This window comes from Mobula birostris, chromosome 23 (genome assembly GCF_030028105.1).
Source record: "Mobula birostris isolate sMobBir1 chromosome 23, sMobBir1.hap1, whole genome shotgun sequence".
Lineage (NCBI taxonomy): Eukaryota > Metazoa > Chordata > Chondrichthyes > Myliobatiformes > Myliobatidae > Mobula > Mobula birostris.
In genome coordinates, this window is record NC_092392.1 from 30,739,961 (window position 1) to 30,756,105 (window position 16,145).

The window sequence follows — 16,145 nt, forward strand, 5'->3', positions numbered from 1 at the left end:
TCATGGGAAAAAGGGACGGAGGAGGGCCAGTGGGGGAGGTGGTAGGCAGGTGAAGAGAAGAGGTAAGAGACCAGAGTGGGAAGCAGAGAAGAGGGAAGTGGGAGGAAAAAAAGAAATAAAAATTACTGGAAGGAGAAATCAATGTTTATGCCATGAAGCTGGAGGCCACCTAGACAGAATATGAGATGTTAATTGTCCACCCTGAGAATGGCCCTAGATAGATGAAGAGGAGGCCATGGACTGGAGTGTTGGAATGGTAATGGTGATAGGAATTAAAGTGGTTTGCCATCATGTGTGATACCATAATGAAGAAGAGCTTAACTTGCTAATCTTCTCCTGCACATATCGCCTACAATACTGTGCAAAAGTCTTGGGCACATATATATAGCTAGGGTGCCTAAGACTTTTGCACGGTACTGTAGTATTTTTATGTATTGCACTGTACCGCTGCAACAAAGAAAAACGAATTTTATGACGTATGTGAGTGATGATAAACCTGATTCTGATACGGGTCTTTGTTGTGGACTGAGAGTGGGAAGGGGCAGGGAGAGGGGAATCATGGTTGGGAAAAGGGAAACAGAGAGGGGAGAGAGGAGGAGTATCTGAGAGACATTCTAAAGAGATCAATAAACCAATTGTTTTGGAATCAAAAGACTTTGCCTGGTGTCTCAGGGCTGGGTGTGTCTGCACCCATGCCACCTCCTGCCCCGGCACTCCTCTGCCATCTGTCCCACACCCCTCCTCGTCATTCCCGACATTCTTTGCTCCCGCCAGATTTACAAACTTGCTCTCTGCTCCTCATTGACAGATACAATACTGTGCAAGTGCCTTTGGCACCCTAGCTATATACTGTATATGTACCTAAAATATTTGCACAGTACTGCACACTTCGTTGCTCCTTTTTCGACATCCTTTTAGCAGACTTCATCAGCTCTATCACTGGCTGAAGCCCGTTGGCTTAACCTTCAGACTCATTGCAAAAACACACACATTTGCTTCATTTCAATTTCACATTCTGCTCTTGCAAACTGAGCCTTGATTCAAAAGTCTGAAATTTCTCTTCTGTGTTTGTAACATTCATAGGTTACACAAGCAGTGATCCTGACTGTGTAAAGTTCTTCCTAATGGCTTCAAACCTTGAGCAAACATTTAACTCCATAGGATAAGCTTACAGTTTGTGTATTGATGGTCAGGTCAATATCTGGACTTGTGTGCAAGTATCAGAGATCCCCAATTTTATAAATGCCTTTGACCTGCTAACTCTGCATACAATTTGAGCAAAATCAATAGCAGATAATATTCCTCATTTTCACCTTAATTTAATGAGACTTTGTAGCTTGCACACAACTACACTGTTGTTGCTGGAGCCTATCCAGTTCCTTCTCAAGTCAACTCTTGTGGCTGGTTTTAGAGAGGGCCAGCCTTGAACCTGATCTGCCATGAATGTGCATACTGTACCCTGTTGCGTTACTGAAGCTGTCTCTCAGCAGATTATCATTGCCTACCAATAATGTGTTAAGGTGCAGGTTTGAAATATTAATAATGGAATCCCTTCTGGTTTCCATTAGTTTATCCCTACCATTAAATTTGGCCTGCCTTTAGGTTTGCAGCAAGCTTTGTACATAACTGTACTCACTGCCTTCTCTATTCCACTGAGCCTTCCATTTGCCCTAATGTCTGCAAAACCTTGTCAGAGTAGGTTTTGTGTGAATGCTGCGTGATGTGTTGCCCGGTTACGAATCCGCACCGCAAAATATCAGGAGGTACACTATATACAATTAATTGATTGCACTTTATAAATCTTAATCTGGATAGAGGGTTAGTAAAGAAAATAAAAAGTAAAAGGGCCCATTTTAAGGAAAAAGTCTATTGCGCATCGTTGGAGCTCACTGTTTATTCATCTGTTCCTATCAAACTCCAAGTGTAGCCGGCCCTCAGACCCTCGCTCCTCAGTCCACTCCGTCCGCTGGCCTTCCAACTCTCTCCATTCACGTCCTCTCTCTCTCTCCATCGCTCCCCAATGAAAGACTGGGAAAAACCCGGCTCCCAGACACTCAAGAAAGAACAACATTTCTCCCATTGTGTAGCCCCTGTATGCCAAAGTCCCGTTATCTCTAGCCATAACCCAAACATTGCTGCTACAGAGAAACCATTTCCTTAGCAGTGGAACATTACATAGAAGCCATTACATGAGCCTTACAGCGTGTTACAGTAATAAATGTACTTTGTATCTTGAATAATTGCAAAGATGGCACCTGACTGGACTAGTTCCACCACAGCACTTTGGCTTTAAAACCCTGACCTTGGACCTTGCTCACACTTCCTGACTGTGGACTGCAGTAATACAAGGCACGAGATTATGCAGATGCTGGAAATCCAGAGCAACATACACATGTTGTTGGAGGAACTGAGCAGGTCAGGCAGCATCTATGAAAGTTAATAAACAGTCAATGCTTCAGGCCGAGACCCTTCATCAGGACTGGAAAGGAAGGGGGAAGATGCCAGAATACAGTAATACTATTTGCTTGTAGTGGGCAAAATACGTACAGGTTCTTGGACGCCATTTCCATCGGCAAAGCATCCATCGGTTTTCCATACAAGTTTGAACATCAGGTTTTGTGTGAAATGAACGTTATTTCATCTTACCCCTTCACACTCAAAATTATCACCTTAGGCAGGATCCAACTGGCGTTAATTGCAATGCAGGGATAAGTTTGTTAGTGAAATAATATACTCATTAATTTGTCACACTTAGTTTCTGTTTCAGTGTCGCAAACATATAATTTTCAACTATTTCTTGGTTTCAATTTCAGATCAAAGTAGTTTCTACTCATCACTAAAGATACTTTACAGCATGCTGTGTGCTACGCGCCAACTCTCTTTTGGGAACGTTTGAACACAGGCATCGCATGAGTGTTCTCACAATATCAGCTTCTTTTTCAATCTCCAGGATATTGTTCCCTTAAAAAAAAAATACACTTATTGAGTATGGAAACGGGCCCTTTGGCATAACGGCCCCAAAGCCAGCCGAGATCCCCAACTAAGGTGGTTCTGTTTGCCCACATCCCTCTAGACCAGGCAGCAGCGGGAATTGAACCCTGGTCACTGGTAATGTAAAGCGTTGTGCTAGCCACTACGGTACTGTACCGTCCCAATGATGATCAACACCACTCTTATTGCGCCTTATTATTTGTCTGCACTGCACTTTCATTGTAACTGCAACACTTTAATTCTACGCAAACACGAGGAAATCTGCAGATGCTGGCATTTCAAGCAACACACATTAAAGTTGCTGGTGAACGCAGCAAGCCAGGCAGCATCTCTAGGAAGAGGTACAGTCGACGTTTAGGCCCAAGACCCTTCGTCAGGACTAACTGAAAGAAGAGATAGTAAGAGATTTGAAAGTGGGAGAGGGAGGGGGAGATCTGAAATGATAGGAGAAGACAGGAGGGGGAGGGATGGAGCCAAGAGCTGGACAGCTGATTGGCAAAAGGGATATGAGAGGATCATGGGACAGGAGGCCTAGGGAGAAAGAAAAGGGGGAGGGGGGAAAAGCCCAGAGGATGGGCAAGGGGAATAGTGAGAGGGACAGAGGGAGAAAAAGGAGAGAGAGAAAAAGTGTGTGTATATAAATAAATAACGGATGGGGTACGAGGGGGAGGTGGGGCATTAGCAGAAGTTTGAGAAGTCAATGTTCATGCCATCAGGTTCTCACTCCACTCCATCTGCTCTCACTCCAACCTCCCACCACCCCACTAGGAATAGGGTTCCCCTGGTCCTCACCTACCACCCCACCAGCCTCCGGGTCCAATATATTATTCTCCGTAACTTCCGCCACCTCCAACGGGATCCCACCACTAAGCACATCTTTCCCTCCCCCCTCTCTGCATTCTGCAAGGATCGCTCCCTACACAACTCCCTTGTCCATTCGTTCCCCCCCCCCATCCCTCCCCACTGATCTCCCTCCTGGCACTTATGCGTGTAAGCGGAACAAGTGCTACAACATGCCCTTACACTTCCTCCCTCATCACCATTCAGGGCCCCAGACAGTCCTTCCAGGTGAGGCAACACTTCACCTGTGAGTCGGCTGGGGTGGTATACTGCATCCAGTGCTCCCGATGTGGCCTTTTATATATTGGCGAGATCCGACGCAGACTGGGAGATTGTTTCGCTGAACACCTACGCTCTGTCCGCCAGAGAAAGCAGGATCTCCCAGTGGCCACACATTTTAATTCCACGTCCCATTCCCATTCTGATATGTCTGTCCACGGCCTCCTCTACTGTCAAGATGAAGCCACACTCAGGTTGGAGGAACAACACCTTATATTACATCTGGGTAGCCTCCAACCTGATGGCATGAACATTGACTTCTCAAACTTCCGCTAATGCCCCACCTCCCCCTCGTACCCCATCCGTTATTTATCTATATACACACATTCTTTCTCTCTCTCTCTCTCCTTTTTCTCCCTCTGTCCCTCTCACTATACCCCTTGCCCATCCTCTGGGCTTTTCTGCCCCCCCTTTTCTTTCTTCCTAGGCCTCCTGTCCCATGATCGTCTCATATATCTTTTGCCAATCAACTGTCCAGCTCTTCTCCTATCATTTCGGATCTCCCCCTCCCCCTCCCCCTCCCACTTTCAAATCTCTTACTAGCTCTTCTTTCAGTTAGTCCTGACAAAGGGTCTCGGCCCGGTATGTCAACTGTACCTCTTCCTAGAGATGCTGCCTGGCCTGCTGCATTCACCAGCCACTTTTATGTGTGTTACTTTAATTCTACATTCTGCTTCTTGTTCCCTTTCCCTTGTGCTACCTCAGTGCACTGTTGTAATGAAATGATCTGTATGGGTGATGAGCAAAACAAAGTTTTTCGCTGTACCTTATTATATGTGACAATAATGAACCAATTTACCAATATATAAGATTCTTTCACTGACTGACTGACTGACAATGAGAATATTGGCATGGATTCAAAAGTCACGTTCTTTCTTTTGACATTTATTGGAAAGTCCCTTGGTCGTAACGTATGTGTATTTTTAAAGCAATACCAATTACTAACATATTACATAGGAAAAACCTAATGCTTGATAATAGATTTCCATAAAAGTAGATCCAAGTTGCTCCACTCATACCAGGAAACATATCAAGTGTAACTATATAATTTCACTACTAGTAATTTGAATACTGTTTTCAGCAGAGTTTCATGATCAAAAAAACTTTTGTTTTTCAAAAACATTTGACTAGAAGCCAAAATCCATTCTGCCCCAGATGATTTTGTTAAGAATGTTCATCTTAAACACAATTTTCTGATGCAGCCCAGTACGAGGGAGAAACAACAGCATTACTTGGAAGAGGTCAGTCTCTTGTGAAAACCTCAAATCATTGTCCAGAATGTTTGCAGATTTCAGAACACTTTATTTGAGAATTGTGATGTTTGGGAACAAATTTCAGGTTTATGGAATTGACATATGAAAGCTTAAAATCCTCAAAGCATGCTGGTTAAAATACTCAAAAGGATGCTGGTTCCCCAGTCAAAAGCTGAAAAAAGAACAATGCAGAAACAGTCTCATTGGTTTCAGTTATCATAGCTGCGTGCATTTTCTTTGAATTAGCCGTACATAATAAGAAAAAGCCGGCTGGGGTTCTTCCCTCGGTTCCCTCTATTGGAAACTGACCCCAGCAATGGCCTTCTCTGGCCTTGCATTTCAAAGCAAGTGGTGAGCACGTGGAGCGCGTTGCAGAGATGGTGGTACAGGCAGGTAGGTTAGGAGCTCTTAGATAGGCACATGGCTGAAAGAAAAATAGAGGGGCTATGTTGGAAGGAGGGGTTAGATTTGTAAGTTAAAAGGTTGGCACAACATTGTGGGCCGAAGGGCTTGTACTGTGCTGTAATGTTCTACGTTCTGTGTTCTGGTTGCTTACTCAGCTCTCCAATGACAAATACTGTAGTGTTAAGAAGTCTGAATAGGAAAATACCCTGCATTCAACATGACAAAAAAGAAAGTAGATTGATGCTTTTTGTGAAATAGCAGGGCACCTGAAAAGCCTGTCTGCAGAAGGGGCTAGAATGACTAAAGTTGCGATTGACTAGCTTTAGGAAGGCCAGTCTTCTTTGCACAATGTATGGTGTTTGTGCTGTGAGCTTTGTGGGCACTGGCGCTACAATTTTGTTTGCTAGTCTGAAATTTCCATTGAATGAGAAGCTCTGACAGATGGTTGAATATCTGGTTTCCTTTTATAACTCTGCCCTTTTCTTCTTTGTTCTTTGTGTCACGGTTGTTGCTCTCTTCAAATACCGCAGCAGAGAATATGAATTGGCAAATATCTCAACTCTCACAGCATGCCACGCTGCTTGCAGGCTGCAGGCATTCATTCGCAACAAGTAACACACACAAAATGCTGGAGGAACTCAGCAGGTCGGTCAGCATCTATGGAGATAAATAAACAGTTGACGTTTCTGGCCGAGACCCTTCTTCCGGACCGAGAAGGAAGGAGGCAGACGCCGGAATATAAAGGTGGCAGGGGGGATCGGGAAGGAGACTAAGGAAGCTTCTTGCCCCTTCCTTCTCAGTACTCTTGAAGGTTCTTGGCCTGAAATGGCGACTGTTTATTAATGTTGCTTGTGTGTGTTGCTTTGGATTACCAGCATCTGCAGACTTCCTTGTGTTTAAAACAGGTCGTTACTATTTTTCTTAGTCTGTTTCTACAAGGTGCTTTATTCACCCAAATTCGACTTCTGCTTCAAACAGATGAAGATTTCGTATGTGGCTAACAATATCCTTTTAAAGTACAATGCAAATGTTAGCATAAATGGAAGCAGTAAGCCATGGACAGTGCACACCGATCCAACTCCCCAAATTTGAGAGATGAGATGTGTGAACACCCTAGAAAAAGTATTCCTATGATGGAGAACGAACACACACAAACACACACACACACCATTGCCCTGTCATTCTGCTAAGGCAAAGTCCAGAATTTGTCCAATTTCATGGTGAAATGTTTTCTTTTAATGTTTATTTAGAGATACAGCAAATAGGCCTTTCCAACCCTTCGAGCCACACTGCCCCAGCAACCCCCGACAAACCCCGATTTAACCCCATTATGATGAATTTAGTTTGGTCATTTACTTCAGACCATCTGCTGAGGGACAGATGTAGTCAACAGTAACGCTATGAAGTACAACTTATTACTAACTTAATATTAAAGATTTGAGATTGCTTAATGTCATTTCCTGTACCCTAAGGAAGACAAAATAATTGTTACTTCGGATATGATGCAGCACAAAAACACAGGAGATAAAGAACACCATAAAACACACACACAATAGAAATAAATACATAAGATACCTTATGTACATTGAATGTATGTCCACAAAGTGACGCTGGGCTGCCCATAAGGTGACTGTCGGGAAATAATAAAGTAGTGGTGGAGTTAGTGGGTGGAGGTGTTGATCAGCCTTACTGCTTGGGGAAAGTGACTATTTTTGAGTCTGATGGTCTCGGCATGGATGCCAAGTATATTCCAAGAGTGATCATGGTCAAAAGACTGTGATCACCCACGTCATATGGGGTCTCAATATGATGTCTGCCGTGTCTCATTTTGTCAAATAAAGAAACTACTTCATAACTACCAGTACTCCTCTCCGGTGACTCTGTTTAGGCGAAAATAATGATGTTTCTGACCCTTTTCCGGCACCTTTCTGTATATATGTTCTTGATGTTGGGTAGGCTAGTGCCGGTGATGGGTGCTGATGCTCAGTTTGCTCCCCGTCAAGATCATTTCACTTCAGACATTTTTACAGCTATGGTGCAAGTGTGATCATCAGCTGACTTTTAGATGCGAGGTAAGTAAAGACCCTTGTCATAAAAGTCGCATTTGACCAAATATGGCACCAAGGAAGCTGAGTAATACTGAAGTCAAGGTGGATTGTAGGAAAGCTGTCCAGAGGCAAGAGCCATAAGTAACATTAAGGAATGTGTTGTGTTTGGTGAATGGCAGCCATATCACTCCCTGAGGAGTCCTGCACAGATACGTGGGCGCCATGGTTCTGGCGTTTTCTGTAAGGAATCTTCCTGTGGAATGTGTGGGTTTTCTCTGAGTGCTCTGGTTTGCTCCCACAGTCCAAAGCCATACCAGATGGGTTAATGGGTTATTGTAAGTTTTATTGTGGTTAGGTTAAGGGTAAATCTAGTTTTGTTGGGGGTTGCTGGGCTTGAAGGACCGGAACAGCCTATTCCGCACTGTCTCTAAGTAAATAAATAAATGTTTTTGATCTTTGCAATTTCAGCTGCTCAATCAGCCTCCTTACTCCCCCACCATTTAATAAGATGTGGATTGATTGCTGAGGACTTGGAAAAAAAATCAGCACCTTTTGCCATTCCTCAGATAATTAATGAGCCTTTCCCTGCTGTGCCAGTGCCTACAAGCACAGTTTCAAAATGGTGATGTTTACCTAGATGAGAGCGCCAGGGGATTCAACATCACGCACAAACCCAGCGGTCACCACCAGCATACTGTGACTGAAATGTGTTCTGTTTGCCAGCCTTAGAGAGGGTCCAGAAGAGGTTCATGAGAACAATTCCAGGAATGAAAGGGAATGAGGAGCATTTGATGGCCCTGGGCCTGTACTCACTGGAGTTTAGAAGAATGAGGGTGAATCTCATTGAAAGCTGTTATGGATGAAATGGGAGGTGAGGACCTCGATAAAATCACTGTCACTAAAGAGATAGTGATGAGGAAACTAGAGGGCCTGAAGGTAGATAAGTCCCTGGTGAGATGCATCCCAGGGTGCTGAGGGAATTGGCAGAGGTTATCGTAGTCTGGGACGTGTTGGTAATCGTTTACGGAAATTCTCTAGACTTTGGGCAGGTCCCGGAGGATTGGAAAACAGCAAATGTCAGGCCACTTTTTATAAAAGGATGTAGGCAAAAGACGGGCAACTATAGGCCAGTTAGCTTAACATCTGTAGTTGGGAAAATGCTTTAAGCTGTCATTAAGGAAGAAATAGCGAAACATCTAGAAAGGAGTGGTTTCATTAGACAGACGCAGCATTGATTCAGAAAGGACAGGTCCTGTTTGACAAACTTACTGGAGTTCTTTGAGGACATAATGAGTGCAGTGAATAGAGGGGAACAGGTGGATGTCGTATACTTGGATTTCCAGAAAGCGTTCGATAAGGTGCCGCACAAGAGACTTATAAATAAGATACGGATGCGTGGAGTCGGAGGAGGTGTATTGGCATGGATAGTGGATTGGTTAACCAATAGAAGGCAGAGAATTGGTATAAATGGGTGTTTCTCCGGTTGACAGTCTGTGGTAAGTGGGGAGCCGCAGGGGTCGGTGCTGGGCCCACAGCTGTTTAACATTTACATTGATGATTTGGAAGAGGGGACTGAGTGTAGCGTAGCAAAATTTGCTGATGACACTAGACTGGGTGGAAAAGCAAATTGTACAGAGGATGTGGAGAGTCTGCAGAGGGATAGAGATAGGTTAAGTGAGTGGGCCAAGGTCTGGCAGAGGGAATACAATGTTGGTAAATGCGAGGTCATCCACTTTGGAAGGAAAAATGGAAAATCAGATTATTATTTAAATGGTAAAAGATTGCAGCATGCTGCTGTGTAGAAGGACTTGGGAGTGCTTTTGTATGAATTGCAAAAGGTTGGTTTGCAGATGCAGCAGGGTATCAAGAAGGCAAATGGAATGTTGGTCTTCATTGCTAGAGGGATTGAATTTAAGATCAGGGAGGTTATACTGCAACTGTAGAGGAACTGGTGAGGCTGCATCTGGAGTACTGTGGGCAGTTCTGGTCTCCTTACTTGAGGAGGGATATACTGGCTTTGGAGGCAGTGCAGAGGTTCACCAGGTTGATTCCAGAGATGAGGGGGTTAGACTATGAGGAGAGATTGAAGAATGAGAGGGGATCTTATAGAAACATACAAAATTTTGAAAGGGATAGATAAGATAGAAGTAGGAAAGTTGTTTCCATTGGTAGGTGAGACTAAAACTAGGGGACATTGCCTCAAGATTCAGGGGAGAATATTTAGGATGGAGTTGAGGAGAAACTGTTTTTCCCAGAGAGTGGTGAATCTTTGGAATTCTCTGCCCAGGGAAGCAGTTGAAGCTTCTTCACTAAATATATTTAAGATACAGCTAGACAGGTTTTTATATAGTAAGGGAATTAAGAGTTATGGGGAAAAGGCAGGTAGATGGAGCTGAGTTTACGGACAGATCAGCCATGATCTTATTGAATGGCGGTGCAGACTGGATGGGCCAGATGACCTACTTCTGCTCCTATTTCTTATGTTCTTATGAAAGCTATTGAATATTGAAAGGCCTAGATAGAGTGGATGTGGAGAGGATGTCTCCTGCAGTGGGGGAGTCTAGGACCAGAGGACACAGCCTCAGTATCAAGGGATGTCCTTTTAGAACAGAGATGAGAAGTAATTTCTTTAGCCAAAGGGTAGTGAATCTGGAGAATTCATTGTCATGGAGGCCAAGTCATTGGGTATATTTAAAGTGGAGGTTGATAGGTTCTTGATTAGTCAGGGGATCAAAAGTTGCGGGCAGAAGGCAGGAGAGTGGTGTTGAGAGGGATAATAAATCAGCCACGATGGACAGACAGAGCAGACTCCAGGCTGAATGGCCTAATTCTGCTCCTATGTCTTATGGTCTTATGCCACATCTACGTAATTCAGATGATTGAATGATTGTTTTAACAACTATGTAGTCATCTGCTGGACTTCTTTGATTTGGAAGACCTGTTATCTTTTTCAAAATCAGGCCATTCCAGGACTGGTTAGATGAGGCTTTAATTTTTAGTTGTTGTGATGTTTTCTGATGGTTATGGCGTCATCAGTGGGTGGTCAATTGACTCTGTGTACGTCTATCTCCTGTTTTTTAACAGTAACCAATTAACCTCAACTGAGAACTGTAAAATGGCTGTAAGTAAATACACTGCTCTATGTAAGTACTTCTGCTCTATTTACATGGTGATGTTGGTAAATTTGAGATGGTGACAAATAGATCATATTTCTTCAAAAGGAGACGGTTGTGATGTTGGAGCATCTCAGACCCAGGAGCCACATCTCATGACAGATAAATCACATTTCTTCTAAAATATCATTCATATTTATTCTAATTACAGCTAATATGACATTTTAAATTTGTATGGTTGCTTTCTGAATAAAGGGTATGACAGGCTCCTGAAGTAATAGCCATTTTCTCATCTGGTTTGCAAGCGCCTAAATGAGATGTCATTAAAGCAGATGATTAGAAAGCTCGCACTGTGGAACATACTTATTTATTTAGTATAGTTCATTTTATTTAACGGACCAGTAGACTCTTCCTGGTCCTTCAGCGGTGCTGCTCCAGCAACCCCCAAACAACCCTGATTAATCCTAACCTGATCATGGGACAATTTACAGTGACCAAATAAACCTACAGCTCCAGTACCCCGAGCTGTAATAGCACAGTGCTAACCGCCACGCTACCGCGTCGCTGAAAACTTCACAGGATGCCAACTCTAACTGCTCTTTCGTTCGTTTAGCTCTGCCTATGATACAAGAACACGACAGAAGGTCGCTATAAAAAAGCTCTCAAGGCCATTTCAGTCTCTGATCCATGCAAGGAGGACCTACCGGGAGCTGAGACTGTTAAAACACATGAAACATGAAAATGTAAGTCAATATATGATTACACAATTTGTTAAGTTAATACCATCCAGAGCTTGTTTTCAATGGTGATCAGAAAGGAAGATCCATTTTTAATCCGTACAAATAAAACAAATAGATTTGAAAATTTTCAGCAAAACAATTCTGCTGTGATTCTTTTTGTTCCCTCATTGATTTTATTTACTGATACAACACGGATTAGGCCCTTCCAGCCCTTTGAGCCACATCACCCCAGCAACCCCACAACCCCACAACCCCGATTTAGCTCTAACCTAATCATAGGACCATTTACAATGACCAGTTAACCTACCCAGTACGTCGTTGGACTGTGGAAAGAAACCAGAGCACCCAGAGAAGACCCATGCATTCCAGAGACTCCTTACAGAGGAGATCTCAACTCTGAACAATGACACCCAGAGCTATGATAGTGTTGTGCTAACCACTACGCTACCATGGCACCCCATGTTGATCTATTGCTTCAACATCACAAATGTTACTATACAGTATTTGCCTCCCTTGAATGAGTTTTTTTGACAATTGCTTTGTGGAGAGTTTCATACAATGAAAATACCTAGCTTCAGTCCACAGTTCAAAGTTCAAAGTAAATTTATTATCAAAGTGCAAATATGTCACCAACTCTGATATTCAGTTTCTTGTGGGCATTCACAGTAAACACAAGAATCACAATAGAATCACTGAAAGACCACATCCAACAGGACGGACAAACGACTTATGTGCAAAACACAACAAACTGCAAATACAAAAAGAAATAATGACAAATAAATAAGCAATAAATAATGAAAACATGAGATGAAAAGTCCTCAAAAATGAGTACATAGGTTGTGAGAACATTTCAATGATGGGGTGAGTGAAGTTGAGTGAAATTATCCCCATTGGTTCAAGAGCCTGATGGCTGAGGGGTAATAACTGTTCCTGAACCTGGTGGTGTGAGTCCTGAGGCTCCTGTACCACCTTCTCAATGGCAGCAGTGAGAGTAGAGCCTGGCCTGGATGGTGATGATGAATGCTAATAGGAAATTGTGGAGACTGCATATCTGTTTTTTTTAAGTTTAGGCTCTCCAATATGAATCTCAAATTTGAGAAACTGACCTATTTATACTGAACAAGTGATCACTTGGGACAGTTCTAGTTCAGTACCACCACAGGGTGAGGGAAACTACATGGAAACAATCTTTTTTGGCAACAGAGTCCACATTGATAACAATACCACTACATAAGTCCTACAGTCAATCATAAACACAAGAAATTCTGCAGATGCTGGAAACCCAGAGCAACACACACACACAAAATGCTGGAAGGGCTTAGCAAGTTAGGCAGCTTCCACGTCGAATAAACAGTTGATGTTTTCGGCCAGACCCTTCTTGAGAACTAGAAAGGAAGGGGGAAGATGCCAGAATGCCGGGATATGTGCCAGGAGAGAGATTAGTGGCTAGGGTCACTCCTACTGGAATGACCTTTTAAAAGCCTTTTCTAGTCACACCATAGCATCAAAATGTCTCTGAAGAGTACAAGGGATAGAATAGGCCAAAAATAGGTTTGCTCCTGCAGACCAAGAAATCACTTCAGGTTTGCTTTGTGTTGGGTTAGCTTTGCCTCGAGTCAGAGTGGACGCTGGCTTAGAAAAGCGAAATACAGCTGAAGTTCCTTTGAATGACTATTTTAGTGCATGGTGCTGCTGGGTAAGATTGGGATCAGACACAACTGTTCATAGCTTGTTAAACAGTTGTGTTGAACATGTGAATGGTGGCTGCTGAGATCCACAGAATTTTCCCTGTAAGCAATTTCCATCAGAAACTAAGATCCCTGCGTTTTGCGAAATGCTCTGATGTGCTGTTCAACGCAAACCAGGAGTATCTCAGACCTGAGTAGCTGGAGCTTAAGTAAAACAATGGTTGGAGCAGTACAGCTGGTCTTGATGCAGCTGAAAGGTGACTGATCTTGCAGGCACTGTTGTGGAGTGTCTGGCAAGCGCTGAGAAGTGGAACTGTTTGCAGTGGAACATACCTCACTTTGACCCTCTGGTCCCAACAATGAATGCAAGAAGTTGTTATGGCCTACACTTGTGGAAAGAATATTAAATATCAACTGGAAATGTCAGTATTTGCACCTGTTTTGTGCAGAAATCACACATGAAGCATTATATTTTATTGTGTATGCACCAAATGCAAAGCCCACAGGAAATTGGACTGGGCACCTTCTATTTATGTTTCACCACTAATGAGGGTTTCATTTCCTTGTCATAATCTGTGGCCTCATCAACTAGTACAGTTCTAACTTAACAGCAGAAATTGGATCAATTGCTTGTCAACCAGTAATTTGCTTCCTGTTACACCCACTGGGGTTTAGACCCGCCATGAAGGTCCCCTGTCTCTGTCTGTCCTTGGCCAAGCAAATTTTGGACTTGGTCTTGGAGGGTTTCAGGGCTTTCTTCGTCTTTCCTCATCCTCCCAGTTTTCACTACTATCAGCCATGCAAGTCCCAGGTGGAGACTCAGGAATACTGTCCCACTCAGGTGTTGATGGGCTCTTCATTGCTGTTTCCATAAAAGTTTTGTTTGACCAATCAGGGTTATTAGCTCTGACCTGAACCTCCGAACCTGGAGGATTGGTGGAGTTTGTCTCCAACGTTTGACCTGTTTGGCATGTGTGACCCTATGAAGGGTAAAAGCGTAAAGCCTTAATCTGACCAACATAGGCTCTCCGGGTCATTGAGGCGCACAAGGTTGTGATCCTCTTGGAGGGTCAACTATTAAAGCAAAGAACAAATCTCACAGCAGTTGTGGACCAATACATGAATTGCATGTCCCCTGCTGTGGAGTTGATTTTATAATCACCAAATTGCCCGTGTTGATTTCTAGGTGCTTCCTCTTTGCAGATCAGCAGTACTGATAAAGACTGCAGCACCTGTATCACCTCTACTTTCTTAGAAGCTTGCGTTGATTTGGCATGCCATCTAAAACTTCGACTAACTTCTATAGATGCACGGTGGGGAGTATCCTGACTGGCTGATCTATGGCTTGGTATGGAATCAGCAATGCCCAGGAATGGAAAGTCTACAAAAGATGGTGGATACAGCCCAGTCCGTCACAGGCAAAGCCCTCCCCACCATTGAGCACATCTACCAGGAGCGCTGTCATAAGAAAGCAGCATCCATCATCAGGGAACCCCATCATCCAAGCATGTTCTCTTCTTGCTATGACCATCGGGCAGGAGGTTCAGGAGCCTTGGGTCTCATTCCACCAGGTTCAGGAACAGTTATTATCCTACAACCATTAGACTCTTGAACCAGCGTGGATGATTTCACTCACCTCAAGAGTGAACTGATTCCACAGCCTGTAGACTCACCTTCAAGGACTCTACAACTCTTATTGTTTATTTACTAATTTTTGTTATTGGCACGACTTGTTGTCTTTTGCACATTGGCTGTTTATCTGTCTTTGGTTATAGCATTTTATGAATTATATTGTATTTCTTTATTTTCCTGTAAATGTCTGCAGAAAAATGAATCTCGGGGTTGTATATGGTGACTAATATGTACTTTGATAATAAATTTACTTTGAACTTTGGAATTTGTCCTCTAGATGTTGTAACCTGCAGATTAGCTATGGCTGCAAATACCTCCCTAACCCTGCACTTCAGGTATGCTACAGCCAGTCCATCGTAGCTTGTAGCTTGCCTGAGCCTCTGCAAGGCGTGGAGATGCTGCATCATATCTCACTATGTTACCTAATCCTTCCTCCACAATTTCCCCCTCCCCCTTGCTTTCTCTCCTTCCTCTCTATCTTGCATAATGTCCATGGCAGCTAGTGAATGATGGTGTACAATGACTTCAGCAACCAACTGCTCTTGAAAGTGCAACTCACATTCTTCCCGTACTAAACACATCATCAATTTCCACAGTGAGATTTTGGGTCAGTCCCCAAACTAAAATTTGGGTATGGGAAAGCTCCCATTTATCAAAAATGGGGGAAATTTAATTTCTTGACATACATTTATGAAAACATATTTATCTCATTGTTCTAAATCTTACTGCTCCAGAGCTTTGAATCAGCGTATCACAACCATTTGATCACTTCTAAACAAGAGGTTCAAATGACTTGTTTCCAAATGAGGAAATACTGTATTATTTTTGTCTTCAGCAGAGTTATAAAGATGTTTCTAAGGAGAATTGTGCAGTATGACTCAGTGATGATAAGCTTCCTGATCACCTTTTACACATTTTAATATAACTACTCTCTGTGGAGTTCGGTCTCTACCAAAGGAGGTGTAAGGTGCTCCTTCCCTCCACTAGCCTGCAGGTCACCCTTGGGCAAGGTGTAGCACCTACTTAGCCCTCCTGATCAGGGTCACGTGAAGCCACGGGAGCAGGTGGTGGTTGGTCGTATGAGCAGCTGGTGCAAATCACAAGTTTTGGTTGTGAGACTGCTGATGCCAGGCAGACAATCTCTGAAGAGTGTTGA

At 43.3% G+C, this 16,145-nt stretch overlaps 1 protein-coding gene across 2 annotated transcripts in view; it reads left to right on the forward strand.

The window, feature by feature from the left end:
* The window catches only part of mapk11 (mitogen-activated protein kinase 11), a 72,700-nt gene that overhangs the window by 13,530 nt on the left and 43,025 nt on the right, over positions 1 to 16,145 (forward strand). Inside the window, exon 2 of one of the 2 annotated variants that reach the window (XM_072241535.1) lies at positions 11,543 to 11,672. The exons of the other annotated variant lie outside the window; for it this stretch is intronic. Within the exon in view, the coding sequence (XP_072097636.1) occupies positions 11,543 to 11,672 (130 nt within the window). The remainder of the gene's footprint in view (positions 1 to 11,542; positions 11,673 to 16,145) is intronic. 2 annotated transcript variants of the gene reach the window in all.